Raw genomic sequence first — 20,271 nt, 5'->3', positions numbered from 1 at the left:
CTGACTGTAGTCCATCTGTTTTTGTGCATGCTTTGTTAGCCCCCTTTCATGCTGTTCTTTATTGGTCAGGACCCCCACAGGACCACTACAGAGTAGGTATTATCTGGGTGATGGATCATTCTCAGCACTGCACTGACACTGACATGGTGGTGGTGTGTGGATCAGACACAGCAGCACTGCTGGAGTATTTAAACACCTCACTGTCAGTGCTGGACTGAGAATAGTCCACCAACCTAAAATATCCAGCCAACAGTGCCCCATGGGCAGCGTCCTGTGACCACCGATGAAGGTCTAGAAGATGACCAACTCAAACAGCAGCAATAGATGAGCGATCGTCTCTGACTTTACATCTCCAAGGTGGACCAACTAGGTAGGAGTGTCTAATAAATTGGACAGTGAGTGGACACGGTATTTAAAAACTCCAGCAGTGCTGCTGTGTCTGATCCACTCATACCAGCACAACACACACTAACACACCACCACCATGTCAGTGTCACTGCAGTGCTGAGAATGATCCACCACCCAAATAATACCTGCTCTGTGGTGGTCCTGGGAGAGTCCTGACCATTGAAGTAGAACTACAAAGTGCTTCTATATGGTAAGTGAAGCTGATAAAATGGACAGTGAGTGTAGAAACAATGAGCTGGTTTTAATGTTATGGCTGATCAGTGTATATTTATTTGAAACAAAGATTTGTAAGTGCTGTATGTAGACAGTGTATCGTCACAGCAGTGTATGTTCTATTCCATCTTACTCATGTTGGTTACATGCTTAATGAAAGACAGCCAGGTGAAAAGCTGTCATGATATAGTATTACACAGCATTACACATGTAGCTTCCCCCAAGGTCTTTTAAAATATTTCTCTTAAAGCTGTTTGCTATGGTGATGATGACATTTGTCCATTTGTCCATGTACAGTGTAACCTTAACCCTGAAGCGTGCACTGCAGATACCCTATGTCGATAACACCCCATACAATAACCGAGTGGTATTCAGGAAATGATCTGAATGTGGATCAGTAAAAAGGAACCTCGTGTGTACAGTATAGTGACACGTGAGTTTGGACCCTGCTGCCAGGGTGACCGTGTAAACAGTGGACTTGTGGTCGCCAACACAGAACAACAGAAGTAATTACAAGTAATGATCAATGACAATGATCTGTAACAAGTATTATATACACGATGTGGCCAAAACTATGTGGTAAACTGACCATAAACTTGTTAGATACAGTCAAGCCGGAAAGTCTGCACACCCCTTTCACCTTCTCTACGTTTTATTACGTTACAGACTCATTCTATAATAGATTGAGTTCATTTTTCGCCTCAAATATCTACACACAATCACCAAGTGAAAACAAAGTAAAAACAGGGTTAGAAAATATGCCTAATATTAGCCTAATACTTGGTTGATGCACCTTTGGCAGCAATTACAGCTTCAAGGTGTCTTGGGAAAGAAGCTACAAGCTTGGCACACTTGTTTCTGGACATTTTTGCCCATTCCTCTTGGCATATCCTTGCAAGCTCCATCAGGTTGGATGGGGAGCGTCGATACACAGCCATTTTGGACCAGAATTGGACCAGAAGACCTGGCTTGCAATCTGTTTATCCCCAAGGTGTTAATACAGGCCACTGGAGTTGGCTCTTAAATGCATGTTTTATGGACCTTGCATTGTGCACAGTGAGCAACACGCTTTTCCAGAGTGTTGCTGCAGAAGTTAAAAGTATATCATTTATACACTGATCAGCCATAACATTAAACCACTCACTGTCCATTTTATCAGCTCCACTTACTATATAGAAGCACTTTGTAGTTCTACAATTACTGACTGTAGTCCATCTGTTTCTCTGCTTGCTTTGTTAGCCCCCTTTCGTGCTGTTCTTCAATTATCAGGACCCCCACAGGAACATCACAGAGCAGGTATTATTTAGGTGGTGGATGATTCTCAGCACTGCAGTGACACTGACATGGTGGTGGTGTGACACAGTTTTTAAATACCGTGTCCACTCACTGTCCACTCTGTTAGACACTCCTACCTAGTTGGTCCACCTTGTGTAAAGATGTAAAGTCAGGGACGATCGCTCATCTATTGCTGCTGTTTGAGTTGGTCATCTTCTAGACCTTCATCAGTGGTCACAGGACGCTGCCCACAGGGCGCTGCTGGCTGGATATTTTTGATTGGTGGACTATTCTCAATCCAGCAGTGACAGTGAGGTGTTTAAAAACTCCATCAGCGCTGCTGTGTCTTATCCACTCATACCACCACAACACACACTATCACACCACCACCATGTCAGTGTCACTGCAGTGCTGAGAATGATCCACCACCTAAATAATACCTGATCTGTAGTGGTCCTGTGGGTGGTCCTGATCATTGTAGTTCTACAATTATTGACTGTAGTCCATCTGTTTCTCTGCATGCTTTGTTAGCCCCCTTTCATGCTGTTCTTCAAAGTGCTCCTATATGGTAAGTGGAGCTGAAAAAATTGACAGTGTGTATCTGTGTATAAAGCACACTGGTAACAAACAGGTACTAGAATGTGAATTACTAAAGCTAGGTCTACACTGTGCAATTTCAATGGTCTTGTTAATAACTCATAATAAGATAAGTTAATTACTTGTCAGACTATTCTTAATAAAAGATTATTAAAAATATCTTGTTTGATCTTAATTAACACATTAAGTACACTTAATAAGTGTACTTAGTGTAACCTTATCTATAAATGCATCACGCTGAGTCATTAATCACTTTCCAAACCCAATCAAGCCCGTGCTAAGTGAAAATGTTAAAACATTTTTCAGATCAGAATTCACTGGCTAAAACAAGCTTTCAATGCACCTAAACAATGTCCATGTGATGGAGAAATTACACTACAAAGCTCACGTGACACTCCAAGTCAGATCCAGCAAACCACAACACATCATAGCATGTTAGTACAGTCAACTAAACACAGCAAACAATACCACACAAGTTGGTTAAGCCGTAATAGAATGGCGACTGAGAGAGAAAGCAAGAGAAGCTGGGACGAACCAGGGTCTGGTGGTATCTCAGAGCCTTCCTTTGCAACGCATCTGCGGCCATTGACACACTGTCACTGACCCAAAAATAAACCGCATGTCAGTCTCAGTATTCCCACTCCGGAGTGTTACGGACTAAGGGAGAGAGAGCTCACACTTAAACAGAGACACCATCGCACATGTACGCTCATGTGAACATAGCATTCTAACTCCCGGACGCACACCTTCATACATGGTGCAGAACAGCACTGCCTCCTGACTATGTAGGTCAGTGGGGAAAGTTTGGACATGAGTGCAGGACGGATTTTAATACAATGAATAAAGTACTGTACTGACTCCCGCCAACACAAACATTTTGACTACCTGTTCAGTTAAAGCAGTGGTGCGTATAAAGACGGGGTGCGGACATCTGAGCCCATGCCCCAATGGTCTTAAAATTAATATTGCACCCTTTGGGCACCTTTTAAGGACAACTTGTTTAAATCTACAAGCTCTGGACATCTTATGCCATTTATTTTCTTCTAAAATTCACCAAAGGTCTATAAAACAACAGTCGACATGACATTAAATGGTGTTTTTTATGACTGACATCATGCAACAGTGGATTAATTAACTCACTCACTCACTTTTATAATTGCTTATCCAATTAGGGTTGTGGGGCGGCACACAGTAACACCCTGGACGGGGCGTTGAACATTGAGCTTTTTGGCAACAACCACTCAAGATTGGTTTGATGTAAAAAGAAGAATACTCTGGAAGGAACCTCATGCCTGCCGTTAAGTATGGTGGGTGTCTGTGGTGGTGTGGGGCTGTTTTTTCGCCAAAGGTATGTTGCTGGCAAGAAAATAAATGTAGGTCATCCATTTTTTCTGTTGTTTGAGTTTGAAACTGGTACAGGTGTGTCAGGCAGCAGCATTTCTTAGATTTTAGGCATTTTTACTGGACTCGCCTACCTTGTTTTTATATATTGGAGGTTAAATTTACACTAGAGCTCATACCTGTCTATGATAAATGTGTGTTTGTAAGCCCTTTGTAAGTCTATTTTCTGTCAACACGGCTTAGGTGTTTAAAAATTGTTAAGCCAGGCTAGCGATTGATACTGTTCTGGACTGAAAATGGTCCACTGACCAATATGGGTTCTAACAGCTTAAAGTTCTTAAGATTCGTTTGATACAAGATTCGTGTATGTGAGGTAAAAATGAAAAAGAGACTCGTTGGCACTCAAAAATTGGTGTGATTTTGCATAATATGCAAATTAGCTCAAAATCGAAGTGGGCGGAGCTACATTGTTCTTCAGGCTTTTTACTAGGGCATGAGAGAAGTAATCAAAGTCATCTGGAATACATTCAATTTTCTCGGCTTCTTCCCGTTAGGGATCGGCTCTCGGCGGATCATGATCCGCATCATTGATTTGGCACAGTTTTTACGCCGGATGTCCTTCCTGACACAACCCTCCCTATTTTATCCGGGCTCGTGACCGGCACTGCAATGCACTGGTTTGTGCATCTAGCGGCCGGGTACCTATAGGACAATTCAGTGTCTCCAATTAGCCTAGCTGCATGTTTTTGGACTGTGGGAGGAAACCGGAGCACCCGGAGGAAACCCACGCAGACACGGGGAGAACATGCAAAGTCCGCACAGAAAGGACCCGGACCGCCCCGCCTGGGGATCGAACCCAGGACCTTCTTGCTGTGAGGCGACAGTGCTACCCACTTAGCGACTGTGCCGCCCGGCTTCCGGAATACACTGTTTCTGTGTTTTGTTTATGTGCCACGCCCCCTTGGTTTCGGAAGCGCATGGACGTTATTGTTCCACGCCTCCCTTGTGATGATCATGCTGATGATCATCATCAATGATAATCAATGACAATTATTGATGGTCATGTGTATAAGTCTTCCATGTTTCGTTGCTCATATTGAGGGTTGTCCGGTTGAAGTGGTACACGGGAGGAACATGGACAGGGACACATTAAACCTTTGTTGAAGTTAGGATAGATTCCTTGTACCTTGTTAAAGCCTAGCCATAGTCTAGCCTTGGTGTCCTTGTTCCTTGTTTTAGCCTAGCCATAGTTTAGCCTTTATGTCCTTGTTCTTTGTTCTTGCCTAGACATTGCATAACCTTAAGATCCTTGGCTTTTTTTGTAAGGCATCAGACAGCTAATCAGAGGGAAAAACGAATTTTGTTGTCATATGTTGACAATGTTGTCATATGACGAATGGCTAAGTGGGTAGCACTGTCGCCTCACAGCACGAAGGTCCTGGGTTCGATCCCCAGGTGGGCAGTCCAGGTCCTTTCGGTGTGGAGTTCACATGTTCTCCCTGTGGGTTTCCTCCGGGTGCTTCGGGTTCCTCCCACAGTTCAAAGACATGCAAGTCTGGTGAGGTGAATTGGAGACACTAAATTGTCCATGACTGTGTTCAATATAATCTTGTGAACTGATGAATCTTGTGTAATTAGTAACTACCGTTCCTGTCATGACTGTAACCAAAGTGTAAAACATGATGTTAAAATCCTAATAAACAAACAATATGTCATATGGGCTTTATAGTTTGACATTCCTGCTTTAGCGCCACCATCAGGCCACGAGCACATGAGTAGAAGGTGGGACTATTACCAGTTGACCAAGTCTCATGTCCATCTGACTTACAGTTTGGAACCTAACGAAGACAATATACTTCCAGGACCTTATTTATAAATAATTCATTAAAATTGATTGAAAAGACACTTATCTTTTTTAAGAGATTCTGATAAGCCAAAAGAAAGTTAGGTGTGGCAGTAAGGAACAGGAAGGACAGGCTACGCCTATAAATTAAGAAACCTGTGAGACAAGAATAGCTAAAAAGCAAGTCATGGGTTGATAGTAAGAATGACTGTACAGAGGTTGGAAACACTGGAGCATAACAACACTGTAAACCATGATGGCTGAGATGTTCCACTGACCACACCATGTCAGGATAAAAGGACATATCTACAGCGTGCTTTGTTACTACCTAGCATGGCATGTAAGTATTTTTGGTGCAGCTCATATTTAACTATAGCTAACTACAGCTATTATAATGAATTAGACATGATGACACAGCTACAAGATTAGGATTTATTATATTTAAGTAATAGAGTACTTTTTATTCTCCATACTAGTAATTTGAGTGGATTTGTTATAATGGTAATAGTGCAGTTCTTAAACCATGCTTATTTTTGTAAAATTCAGTCTGTGTTGTTGTTTGAATGCCACATACCTGCATATAGTGTAAAGTTAAAGGCGTAATGCAGATAAAAGGAATGCTGTCTGGTATGGTCATATACACCGATCAGCCATAAAATTAAAACCACCTCCTTCTTTCTACACTAACTGTCCATTTTATCAGCTCCACTTACCATATAGGAGCACTTTGTAGTTCTACAATTACTGACTGTTGTCCATCTGTTTCTCTGCATGCTTTGTTAGCCCACTTTCATGCTGTTCTTCAATGGTCAGGACTCTCCCAAGACCACTACAGAGCAGGTATTATTTGGGTGGTGGATCATTCTCGGCACTGCAGTGACACTCACATGGTGGTGGTGTGTTAGTGTGTGTTGTGCTGGTATGAGTGGATAAGACACAGCAATGCTGATGGAGTTTTTAAACACCTCACTGTCACTGCTGGACTGAGAAAAGTCCACCAATCTAAAATATCCAGCCAACAGTGTCCCGTAGGCAGCTTCCTATGACCACTGATGAAGGTCTAGAAAATGACCAACTCAAACAGAAGCAATAGATGAGCGATCGTCTCTGACTTTACATCTACAAGGTGGACCAGGAGTGTCTAATAGAGTGGACAGTGAGTGGACACAGTATTTAAAAACTCCAGCAGCACTGCTGTGTCTGTTACACTCATACCAGCACAACACATACTAACACACCACCACCATGTCATTGTTACTGCAGTGCTGAGAATGATCCACCGCCTAAATAATACCTGCTCTGTGGTGGTCCTGAGCATTGAAGAACAGGGTGAAAGCAGTCTTAAAAAGTATGTGGAGAAACAGGTGGAGAAACAGATGGACTACAGTTAGTAATTATAGAACTACAAAGTGCTTCTATATGGTAAGTGGAGCTGATCAAATGGACAGTGAGTGTAGAAGCAAGGAGGTGGTTTTAATGTTATGGCTGATCAGTGTATATATACAAAACAGTTTAATTTAACTTTAATGTAAATACTGTATATCAGGTAATATTATTGTCAAATCATTCTGTATAATGTATAAACTATACAAAGGGTCACCACTGATCATCACTCCATAATGATGGGGTGAAAATATACTTTAGGAAATTCTTGATAATTAATTTAAAATAAAAGTAAAATCTATTATTTACAAATATATTCAGACTCTTTGTTCAATACTTTAGAAAAGCCCCCTTGGCAGCAATTACAGCTGCAAGTCTTTATGAGCGGCTCTGAACTGACGTCTTAAGATTTTCTCCACAGCTGTCTGGGTTTAAGTCTGGGTCTTTGCTGGGTCAACTAGGGACATACAAAGATTTGCCACAAAGCCATTCCAGTGTTGTTTTTTGGCTGGTCTGATGAGATAAGGAGTTTTCTTTAAAGATGTTGCTGTATTTGGTTACATTCATCTGTCTGCACACTAGCATCATGCTGCCACCACCATGTTTCATGGTAGAGATGGTAACAACCAGGTGCCTGTTTTTCTGCCAGACATGTTGCTTGCTGTTCTTCCCATAGGGTTTAATTTTTATCTCATCAGACCAGAGAATCTTCTCCTCATGTTGCCACAGTCCTTCCTTTCAAATCCTTTTAATCAACAGCGGCTTTCAATCTTGCAACTCCAGATAGCATTTGTGGATTATTGCATTGATGCTTTATTTTCCAAAACGTCCTCCCATCTTTACACAAGGCTTTGGAGCTCTTTTATAGTGAACTATGGGTTCTTAATGACCTCTCTGACAAATACCCTTCTTGCCCAGATGCTCAGTTTGTTCAGATGAGGTTTAAGTCTGTAAAAAGCTTCTTTAATTTTAAATTAATTAATGTCACTGAAGTACTGGAAACAAGTGAAGCCTTAGATAATGTTGTATACATTTCCCCTAATATACAGTATGTACTCATGGAGATCCACAGACAGTTGCCAATATTGTCTGCTGCAGACACCGCCACTTGTGGCTGCTAGGGTCAGAACATCCCTCTGTGCTACCTGGGTGCCACCTGCAAGGCACAGTAACTCACACCTTTCTTTCTTTGGTTATATTTCTACATGGTCTACGTTTAGTCATGCAGCCTTTTGTCTTTCATTAAACCCAATAGAGCACTGCTGCAGAATTTAAATTAAAAGAATAAACAAAAAATGGCAGCATTTGTGCAAAATAAATCCTTCTGTTGACTGAAAATAACATTACTGTTTTAAATTGGTAACTTTCACCACCCACTGTGGTGAACAAATCCATAAACAGTCTATTGTGCAACCTGGGTAGCAGATCTGCTGAAGTTGCGACCATGCTCGATCAGTGCATGCTATGTGTAATCCAAAACTTTACACCTGGCTTTTTAAGAACATCCTCTTAAATACCTGCCATACTTCCTGTTTGCACTCTCCATGCCAAACGAATCCTCCTCTAAGAGTCCAGATCTAATTATATTTGAGTGTTTGGCAGGATTTGCACATTTCTTACAGATAAATCATATTATTAGTTAATAAGACTGTATTTTGTTTTCTGGCAGCATGTCTAATTCATCTACGAGTAATGAAACAAGCCTGTGTGATTCAAAAGACACATTATGTGGTAAGTTACACAATCTTTTCTTCAGTCTATTTTTAGAGATAGCTAAAATAGCAAAAAAGATGCTAGCACACAGGAAAGAGTGTTAACAATTCCAGAAATAACGCCACTCAGGTGGCGTGGAGGTAAAACACACGCTGAACACCAGAGCTGGGATCTCGAATACATCATATCGAGTTTCAGCTCTGCCAGTTGGCTTGGCTGAGCGGCCATATGAACAACAATTGGCCTGTTGTTCATAGGGGGCGGGAGTAAGCCGGAAAGGGTTTCTCTCCCTCATAACTAATGCAATTACGACCTCTGCTGGCTGATTAATGGCGCCTGCACAGAGACGAAAAAGTGCATTGAACAGGGTGTGTCTCTCTGTACACAGTGCTGATTTGTATGCACACTCGTCAAAGTGCAGGTGGAACAACACGATTGGCTGTGGGTCTGTAGGGGGGCGGAACAATGGCTAAAACATGGATCCTGAGACAAGGAATATATGAGAAAATATACACTGATCAGCCATAACATTAAAACCACCTCCTTGTTTCTACACTCACTGTCCATTTTATCAGCTCCACTTACCATAGAGAAGCACTTTGTAGTTCTACAATTACTGACTGTAGTTAATCTATTTCTCTACATACCTTTTTAGCCTGCTTTCACCCTGTTCTTCAATGGTCAGGACCACCACAGGACCACTACAGAGCTGGTATTATTTAGGTGGTGGATCATTCTCAGCACTGCAGTGACACTGACATGGTGGTGGTGTGTTAATGTGTGTTGTGCTGGTATGAGTGGATCAGACACAGCAATGCTGCTGGAGTTTTTAAATACCGTGTCCACTCACTGTCCACTCTATTAGACACTCCTACCTGGTTGGTCCACCTTGTAGATGTAAAGTCAGAGACGATCGCTCATCTATTGCTGCTGTTTGAGTTGGTCATCTTCTAGACCTTCATCAGTGGTCACAGGACGCTGCCCATGGGGCGCTGTTGGCTGGATATTTTTGGTTGGTGGACTATTCTCAGTCCAGCAGTGACATTGAGGTGTTTAAAAAGTCCAGCAGCACTGCTGTGTCTGATCCACTCATACCAGGACAACACACACTAACACACCACCACCATGTCAGTGTCACTGCAGTGCTGAGAATGATCCACCACCCAAATAATACCTACTATAGTAGTGATCCTGGGAGGGTCCTGACAATTAAATAACAGGGTGAAAGCAGGCTAAAAAGGTATGTAGAGAAATAGATGGACTACAGTCAGTAATTGTAGAACTATAAAGTGCTTCTATATGGTAAGTGGAGCTGATAAAATGGACAGTGTGTGTAGAAACAAGGAGGTGGTTTTTACCCCCTACACCCTAAACTTAAATATGACAGGGTTTAATTTGGATATGCCTTGGATATGTTTTAATACTCTGGCTGTTTGTAATGCTATGTGGAGGTCCGGATTTTTGAAGGCTGTGTACGACCTTAACAGGAGTTTTGTAATGACATTAGTGTGAGTAACTCACACCTTTCATATGGTGTTGAGCATACAGTACATGTACCCTCCAGGGTAATACTCAGGAATTGGGAATGTACATACCTGGGAATGTTTAATACCACCTCTGATTTATTGTCAGACCAACAGGCTGAGAATAGTAACCTACATAAAACATGGTTTCAGTCAGTTGACTGTTGCATGTCAGTGTAGTTTGATTTACACATGTCTGATTAAACTTTGCCTTGAGGTAATGAAGTTCAAAAACGGCTTCTGATTTCATCTAGGTAACATGGTGAAGCTTACATTCGTGTTCCCTATGTTGTTTTCTTTCTCTCCTAGTGATACGGGTGTACCAAGTGGAGATCATAGTGATTCCGGTGCTGCTTCTGGCCTTATTTTTTATCGGGCTGCTCACTTTGTGTGTTTTAATGCTGATTCAAAAGAAGGAAAAGCGCGCCGCCAAATACCAGAGCTACACACACAATGGGCGCAAGGTACAAGGACAGAACCGTAGAAGCCGCAACAGCAGACACCACCTGCAGGGTATTGATGGTAAGTTAGATTGGGTGTCTGAGTTGTTTGCATGTTTGGCACCACCATAGCAGATCCTTCAGTTCCAGTGAAATACAAACAATCCTCACAATACTTGATGTTGACTCACAGTGTTAACCAGACACCACAGTATATCAAAGCTGAATGTAAATAATTCAGTGTAATTACACTGTCAAGTCACATTATTATGACCACGTCCTACTTTTGACGGCTGCAGTGCGTAGCTCATGAAGGAAGTCACGTTTCATGAGCTGGCTTGGTGGGTATATTAGGTGTGGAAGGCACTGTCAACCCCTCCTTGCAGATCATGTGCACCCATACATGCCGATTGTCTTCCCTGGGGCGGATGGGATCTTCCAGCAAGACAATGCGACATGTCGCATGGCTAGAAATGTCCAACATTGTTTGGAAGAGCATGACTAAGACTTTTAAGAACTACACTGACCCCATATCTCCCCAGACTTGAACCCAGTTGAGCATCTGTGGAACCACCTTGATCATTGTGTTCACTCTGTGGATCCTCCGCTACACCCTACCCAGCAGATGCGGGATGCACTGCAGTCAGCATGGCTCCAAATACCTGTGACAACCTACCAGACCATTATTGAGTGACTCCCAGCCCGTCTAGCTGCTATCCGTGCTGCACAAGGTGGTTACTTAGCGGATGGGATCTTCCAGCAAGACAATGTGACATGTCACATGACTAGAAATGTCCGACACTGGTTGGAAGAGCATGACTAAGACTTTTAAGTACTACCCTGGCCCCATAACTCCCCAGACTTGAACCCAGTTGAGCATCTGTGGGACCACCTTGATTATTGTGTTCACTCTGTGGATCCTCCCACACACACCCTCCAGCAACTGTGGGATGCACTGCAGTCAGCATGGCTCCAGATACCTGTGACAACTTACCAGGACCTTGTTGAGTCACTCCCAGCCCATCTAGCTGCTGTCCCTGCTGCACAAGGTGGTTACTCAGCGGATGGCATCTTCCAGCAAGACAATGCCACATGTCACATGGCTAGAAATGTCCAACATTGATTGGAAGAGCATGACCAAGACTGTGGGACCACCTTGATCATCGTGTTTGCTCTATGGATCCTCCCCTACATACCCTCCAGCAGCTGTGGGATGCACTGCAGTCAGCATGGCTCCAGATACATGTGCCAACCTTCCAGGACCTTATTGTCAAAACAGATAGAGCTCAGACTTGACCCCAAGACTTGAGCTGCTCAACACTCTACGGTCGCCACTCATTGTCCTCTTTATAATGCAGCACACATTTACAATGCACTAGCCAAACGACAAAACATGTTTTTATTTCAGTTACTTTGCTAAATTCTGTCTTTGTCAACCCTTCATAGCTCCTGCACAGTTCAACCCAATGGAGTTTGAGACTTTACCTATGACAGAACAAACACGGTACCAGTCCAGAAGCCAACCTGCAGATTTACAGATGTTCACTCAGATGCAGTACAACTCATTTCAGCAAATCACCCCACTTCCAGTGACCTTAACATGGAAACCAGATCATTCTGTTACTCTCTACAGAGCCACTGTGGACCAGAGACCAGTTGTATTACGAGTGCTTAAAGGTACAGAATACATATCACAATCAGACATATCGGAATATCAGATACAGAATTGTATCAATGTGTGCCTTCATTACTCCACCACAGAAACTGCTAATGCCACTGAGCGTCATGCCTTCCTGGGCTTTGCCCAATTTCTGTCAGAACTTGGGCCCCACTCATTTCTGCCCAGCTTACTTGGAGTGGTGACAGCAAGGGCATCACTGGTCATGGTCCTGGAAGAGCTTGAAAACAGAGACCTGCTGGGGTTCTTATGGAGATGCAGACAGGTATGACGTGCTTGTAGAATTTATCCACATACACCTCCTTGTTTCTACACTCACTGTCCATTTTATCAGCTCCACTTACCATATAGAAGCACTTTGTAGTTCTACAATTACTGACTGTAGTCCATCTATTTCTCTACATACTTTTTTAGCCTGCTTTTACCCTGTTCTTCAATGGTCAGGACTCCCACAGGCCCACCACAGAGCAGATACTATTTAGGTGGTGGATGATTCTCAGCACTGCAGTGACACTGACATGGTGGTGGTGTGTTAGTGTGTGTTGTGCTGGTATGAGTGGATCAGACACAGCAGCGCTGCTGGAGTTTTTAAATACCGTGTCCACTCACTGTCCACTCTATTAGACACTCCTACCTAGTTGGTCCACCTTGTAGATGTAAAGTCAGAGACGATCGCTCATCTATTGCTGCTGTTTTAGTTGGTCATCTTGTAGACCTTCATTATTGGTCACAGGACGCTGCCCACGGGGCGCTGTTGGCTGGATATGTTTTTGGTTGGTGGACTATTCTCAGTCCAGCAGTGACAGTGAGGTGTTTAAAAACTCCATCAGTGCTGCTGTGTCTTATCCACTCATACCAGCACAACGCACTGCAGTGCTAGGAATGACCCACCACCCAAATAATACCTGCTCTGTAGTGGTCCTGTGAGAGTCCTGACCACTGAAAAACAGCATGAAAGGGGGCTAACAAAGCATGCAGAGAAAGAGATAGACTACAGTCAGTAATTGTAGAACTACAAAGTGCTTCTATATGGTAAGTGGAGCGGATAAAATGGACAGTGAGTGTAGAAACAAGGAGGTGGTTTTAATGTTATGGCTGATCGGTGTATTATCATTGTATGTCTTTTTTTGCTGACAGAAATACGTTATCATATACTGTAAGGATCCTTATCTTTATTCATATTATTTTTAACGACACAGAATCAACCTGGTCAGACATCATCATGCCACATGACGGAGAAACTGATTTTCAGAATGGCAGTACAGATTGCATCTGCTCTGGTTAGTGTTTAATCAAATATAATCGTGTAGTTCTTTATTATAGTTAAAGTTTCAAATGTAAAATAATAAGTGGATGACGTTTGCAGGAGTAATTAAGTTAATTTAATTAAGTAAATGAATTTATCAGGGCTTGATGGCTCCATGGGTAGCACTATCATCTCACAGCAAGAAGGTCCTAGGTTCGAGTGAATTTGAATTCTGGTTTTACATCTATGTATGCCACAAGCATATGCACTCTGCACAGGTGCCTCTCTATCTGCTAATCAGGGTCCTTACACAGCGTTTGAAGACACAACCCACATAGTCCCACCCTAGCAGAAACGTGTCTGCTGCAGGCACTGCCAATTATGTCCACTATATGGCATCCAGCCGACTGGTGGCAACGCAGAGTTTCGAACCGAGGAGTTCAGAATCTCGACGCTGGTGTGCTAGCAAAATATCCTGCTGCGCCACCTGGGCGCCTCATTTATTTAATATATATGATGAATGTACCTGTTACCAATGGGTGTGGCTAAGCACCTGATATATACAATGGGAGGTGCCCTAATCACTAACTTTAATACACTGTATCTTAGGCATATCTGCACAGTAGGAACTGCACACACGGCAACCTCGGCGCACGGAGTGTCCTTGTGGGTCGTGACCTCTCTGTAAAACTGTGGGGATTAGGTCCAGCTTTCTGCAGAAAGACGTCTATGGGATCATCAGGGGAGGTGGAGGAATTAAAGAAGTGGCAAGCTCCGGAGGTGTTAGTTTGCCGACCTGTTAGTCACAGCGGTGACATGTAAGTAGAGCTGGTCTATTTTCATGTAATTCTCCCATTTTTCTTCAATGCTTTTTTGTAGCATTGTGTTATACAGTGGACCCTTGACTTACGAATTTAATTGGTTCTGAAGGGCTGTTCTTAAGTCAAAATGTTCCCATAAGAAATAATGTAAATAGAATTAATCCGTGCCAGACCTCCCAAACCCCCCCTTACCTAACCTTTCTAATGTCTTAAATGGTCTTTTTTGTTATAAATACAAATGTATTCTCCCTTAATCTTAAAGTATAGAAAAGACATTCCTGTAATAAACAATAATAAACAACAATACACAGTAGTACTGTACTGTACATAAAACACACACCACATTTCAGTCCAGTACGTGTGCTGTACCAAACACCATAATAAATTTCCTTCTTTTTTTAATAAAATGTATCTACCAGAAACAACAATAACTCATATTTCTCTATTATTTCCTTCTTTATCTCAGTAGTGTTGTATTTTGTAGGGGTAATTGCACGAAAGAAAGAATACTTTACTCTGACTTCCTTCTTCTCTCTCACTCACTGTCCCCTCTGTCTGATACACCGTGACACCTACTGGCAGGAGTAATTATACCACACAACAACGCTTTCTCTGCAGCTTCTTTTTGTCCATTTTAATATCGAATTTTATGAAATATAAAGAAAATACCAAAAAAAAACACCAAAAACCACCATCCGCTCTCCGAATGTTTGTTCACTGTATATATATATATAGAGAGAGAGAGAGACGGTCGGAGTCAACTTGTTCGTGACGTCACGTGTTTCGCGAATTTCGGTTTGTAATACAAAATTTGTTTGTACGTTAAGTTGAAAAAGATCGTTCATAACACGAAATGTTCATATGGTAAACCGTTCGTAACTCAAGGGTCTACTGTATTTAAAAAATATAACGAAGGACGTGTAATTCAGCTGCTTTGTTGGCAGATGACGCCCATGTCATGAATTTATATGATACTTTTTGGTGACATCTGCTGATAAAGCAGTGGGATTGCATGTCCTCCACTTATGATTCATTTACTTTGCAAAATAAGACGTGGAGCATTTGTAGAACCACAAACTAACAACCAATGTTAATGAACAAGCATTTGCCTTGCTGTAGACTAAGCTCGGGTGTAATTACTATTTATTTATTTATTCATTTGTTTAATTAAAAAAAACTAATTTAGTATTAGTATTGTCCCACTATTAACTGTTTTATAGACTAGACAAAGGCATAGTTAATTGGCATCCAGTAATTAAGTATTTCATTATAAGTTTATCTGTTTGACTATTACAATGTAGTTATAAATGTAAGTTTTAGATATTTACCATTTCCACTTATTTGCAGATGGTCATTTGGCATCTTGCTGTATGAAATGGGGACATTAGGTGAGTTTGCTCCTAAACTTTACAACTTTTGCTATTTTTCATGTAATTTAGTGCAAGACTATGCATAGGAATGCTTTTTTTTTAGAGAATCTCTCCAGGTCATCCTCCATCAGTCCTAGATCCTCTCTTGTGCACTTTCCTCATTTGCTAACCCCACAGGTTGTCTATTTCATGGTTAAACAATGCTTCAAAACAAAACACAAAAAATATAATTAAGAAATATACTTAATTAATTAAATTGGTGGCAATCTGGTCCCACTGTGGTTTAAAAGGTGTAATGTAAAGCCTCCACAAGGGGGCATTCGTGTACAAGTTCATTTGTGTTTATGTACCTTTTTAAATGAGTTTATTTAATGATTATTATTTTTCTTTGCGACCCATTTTTTGGCTTATTTGGCTTTCTTTTTTAACCCTGGTGTATGAGATTAGGATCATATTAGGATCTAAGATAAGCATGGCAGAAACTTGCTTTTGAGTTCAGTAAAGCATTTTAGTGTTGATCTGGACCTTTGTTTTTGATCATTGTCCTGCTGGATGATCCAATGACAACCGAGATAGATTTTGATTTGAAATGTCCTGGCATTTCATGGTGTCCATAATGAGTTTTACCATAATGAGTTTCCCAGAGCACTATTACACTATTAATATTATTATTATTATTATTTTAATGTCTGCCCCTTACCTATCTTTTCAGCATATTCACCTGCACACATACTCAAAACCTGCTTTTTTTTTTTTAGCTGTTTCTTCTTCTGGGCTATGCACTTATGGACATAGGGCTTTTAGCATGGCTGCCCCAAAGCTATGAAACACACTTCCTTTTAATATGTGTGTATAAACCTCTGTTTAATTCTTCAAAAATTAATTTTAATTGTTTATTAATTTTTATTCATTTAAATTTTTTGTCATTTGTTTGGTGCTATGCTATCTGCTTTTAACTGTATTTTGTATTTTTTTGTATTTCTCTTTCACATTTATATTACTACACCTTTGTGCATTTCTTTGTTTATTATATTTATCTATTACAATTTTTTTATAATTATTCTAAATGTATAGTATTTAATGTGCTGTAATTTACCTGTACTGTTCATGGGGCCCTGTGGCACCTATAAATAAAATTCTATTATTATCATTATTATTAAACAGAGACTTTCAGTTGTGACAGTATTTCAGAGAATTAAGGGTTTAGCCTTGCTCAGGGGCCCAACAGTGGCAACCTGGCATTGGTGCGGCTTGAACCAGCAACCTTTTGATCAGAAGTCCAGTAGCTTAAACACTGAGATATCACTGCCCACAAACTCTTCTTGAGTGATTTTTTTTTTAATTAATGCAGATTTATTTCTCTGTTAGAGTCTGTTTCAATGAAAGTGGTGTCTGTTGATGGATGGATGGATGGATGGACGGGTAGATAGAAATATGACAAAAATAGTTTTTGATGAATATTTTTGTCTGAACAAATTTACATAATTTTTTCTCATTTTTTCAACATAACATTAAACTATATATATAATTAAGGTATAAAGCCCTCATAACCCTTTATACTATTCTTTACAGAGGTGCCAATAATTGTGCAGTGCACTCTATATTGTTCTAATCACCTTCAGATACTGTAGATCATTGTAATCTCTTGTTGGTTAGTGGGGCTTCTTTAACATGTAAGTATGAAATTGCTGCTACTTTATTGTATATTAGAAAACATTATTATCTTCTACAAAATTGTAAGCAGTAAATATCAAAGCCAGTCAAGTAAATTAAAGGAATCACTGACACAATAATTCACAAGACTTATTTTATCTATTTGTAGGGGATCCTCCCTTCCCTGAAATACCACCCAGTGAACTTCTGCAGTACTTACAAAGAGGGAAAACCCTAAAGAGACCAGCTAATTGTTCCAGTTCACTGTAAGGACACACACACACACACACACACACACACACACAATGCTTTAACACCTGCTTCTCTCAGCCAGAAAGCTTAAACTGGGAAGGAATTTTAAGCACACTGCCAAATCAATACTGGAAGGATTTAAACTAAAGGTTGCAGTGCTTACAGTCACATGTGTGACCAGACCTCAAACCTGCTGTAAGCCACAATTCTACTGTATAAACGTTTTGGCAGAATGTCAAGAAGGTGTAAAGAAGAATGGATCATAATTGCTTTATCATGTTGGGCTAGATGGAAGTGATACAAAGCACAGTAGCTTTTCATTATAATAAGAGGTTTCTGTGATATCTATTTTCTCAGCTACTCCATCATAAAGGCCTGCTGCCGGTGGGCACCACAAGACCGAGCTCCACTTAATGAGGTGATTTCAAAGCTTCAGCTAGGTGAGAGGAACGCCAGTGACAGTGTGGTGCTTCGAGTGCCTGAGCCACTAAATATGGAAAAATACATGCATGAAGCGGGTTTCGGGGAGTTCTACAATTACGCTGTCATCTGATAGATTTTAGGGTTTTGCACTTAAAATGCACGTGAGCAGTTGCAATAGCTGTACATGTCTGTACTTTTGGTTTGATTTAATGTTCTCTAGAACACATGACTAAATGCAATAGATTTGAATACACTGTAAATAATAGTCTTAAAAACACTGTTATGGAAGTGACCACCATAGCTGTAGACACTATCCTAACTACCCACCATCATGCCCTCGTTTTTGGGGTCTGATTTCCTTCTTTTTGGGGTTATGGAAGTGGACATACTAGTTGTAGACACTATCCTGATTACCCACTGTCCTACCCTTGTTTCTGGGGTCAGGGAGGTGTCCACCATAGCTGTAGACACTATCCTGATTACCCTCTGTCATGCCCTTCTTTTTGGGGGTTATGGAATTGGGCATCCTAGCTGTAGACACTATCCTGACTACCCTTCATCATACCCTCATTTTTGGGGTTAGGTAAGTGTTCACCGTAGCTGTAGACACTATCCTGAAAAACACTGTCATGACTGGCAGCAATGGTTGCCAATAATAACCCCCCCCCCCACACACACACACACACACACACAAAATTAAAGTTAAATATCATACAAATACAGTGGGAAAGCAATGAATGTATAGAAATGTATATTATATTAGGACAAAAGTTGTTTTATTTGTACAGTTAGTTTTGTTAAAATGTTATCTAAAAGCATTTTAAACAATATTTAATGTATTTCATTTATACAGAATTTTTCAGTTAAATCACATGACATTTTAATAAACATATATATGTAATTTTACATTTCTGTCTGGTTAATCTGGTAAATTCATTTAGTTTGATCTTATTGTGATTTTATTTTACCCACACAACACTGGGGTCTCTTGGACCCCAAAGAACAAGACGGTAAATTGAATGTCAATCGAACACAAGGGTTAAAAAATCCATTGAATGCCACTGCCTTAAACCATAAACCTCCTAAAAACAAGTTACTGGGTCCAAAATACACTATATTGCCAAAAGTATTCGCTCGTCTGCCTTCACACGCATATGAACTTGAGTGACATCCCATTCTTAATCCATAGGGTTTAATATGATGTCGGCTCAACCTTTGCAGCTATAACAGCTCCAACTCTTCTGGGAAGGCTTTCCACAAGATTTAGGAGTGTGTTTATGGGAATTTTTGACCATTCTTCCAGAAGTGCATTTGTGAGGTCAGTACCGTTCTCCAGTGCTTTACACCACTGCATCCAACGTTTTGCATTGCGCTTGGTGATGTAAGGCTTGGATGCAGCTGCTCGGCCATGGAAACCCATTCCATGAAGCTCTCTACACACTGTTCTTGAGCTAATCTGAAGGCCACATGAAGTTTGGAGGTCTGTAGTGATTGACTCTGCAGAAAGTTGGTGACCTCTGTGCACTATGCGCCTCAGCATCCGCTGACCCCGCTCTGTCATTTTACGTGGCTACCACTTGGTGGCTGAGTTGCTGTCGTTCCCAATCACTCCCACTTTGTTATAATACCACTGACAGTTGACTGTGGAATATTTAGTAGTGAGGAAATTTCATGACTGGACTTGTTGCACAGGTGGCATCCTATCATGGTACCACGCTGGAATTCACTGAGCTCCTGAGAGCGACCCATTCTTTCACTAATCTTTGTAGAAGCAGTCTGCATACCTAGGTTCTTGGTTTTATACACCTGTGGTCATGGAAGTGATTGGAACACCTGAATTCAATGGTTTGGATGGGTGAGTGAATACTTTTGGCAATATAGTGTTTGTTTAATTTGTTAAATATAACAGCATATTTTAACAACTAGAGTAAAGCTGACAAATTTTTGTTCAGTGAGGATTAGGATTACAATATGGATTGATTCCCTATTGTATTATCCCCTGTATTTTGCTGTGTCCCAGTGTTTTGGGAATTTGCTGGACCCACCATGACTTAGAAAAAAGTGGCCACTGTACCTATAGACACTATCCTGA

General features: G+C 41.0%; 2 protein-coding genes across 2 annotated transcripts in view; one reads left to right on the top strand and one right to left on the bottom strand.

Annotated features, from left to right (window-relative positions):
* clcn1a (chloride channel, voltage-sensitive 1a) overlaps window positions 1-3,079 on the bottom strand; it is a 49,040-nt gene extending 45,961 nt beyond the window's left edge. Inside the window, exon 1 of the mRNA XM_062990041.1 lies at window positions 3,029-3,079. Within this exon, the coding sequence (XP_062846111.1) occupies window positions 3,029-3,079 (51 nt within the window). The remainder of the gene's footprint in view (window positions 1-3,028) is intronic.
* A 5,651-nt stretch (window positions 3,080-8,730) lies between these two features.
* styk1a (serine/threonine/tyrosine kinase 1a) lies at window positions 8,731-18,309 on the top strand. The gene is made up of 9 exons (XM_062990040.1): window positions 8,731-8,791; window positions 10,606-10,818; window positions 12,183-12,413; window positions 12,498-12,679; window positions 13,614-13,694; window positions 14,270-14,478; window positions 15,829-15,869; window positions 17,674-17,770; window positions 18,114-18,309. The coding sequence occupies exons 1-9, from the start codon at window positions 8,731-8,733 to the stop codon at window positions 18,307-18,309; spliced, it is 1,311 nt and encodes a 436-aa protein (XP_062846110.1).
* The last annotated feature ends 1,962 nt before the right edge of the window (window positions 18,310-20,271 follow it).

This window comes from Trichomycterus rosablanca, chromosome 2 (assembly GCF_030014385.1).
Source record: "Trichomycterus rosablanca isolate fTriRos1 chromosome 2, fTriRos1.hap1, whole genome shotgun sequence".
Lineage (NCBI taxonomy): Eukaryota > Metazoa > Chordata > Actinopteri > Siluriformes > Trichomycteridae > Trichomycterus > Trichomycterus rosablanca.
Note: the sequence above shows the minus strand (reverse complement) of the source record. Positions and strands in the feature narration are given on the sequence as shown.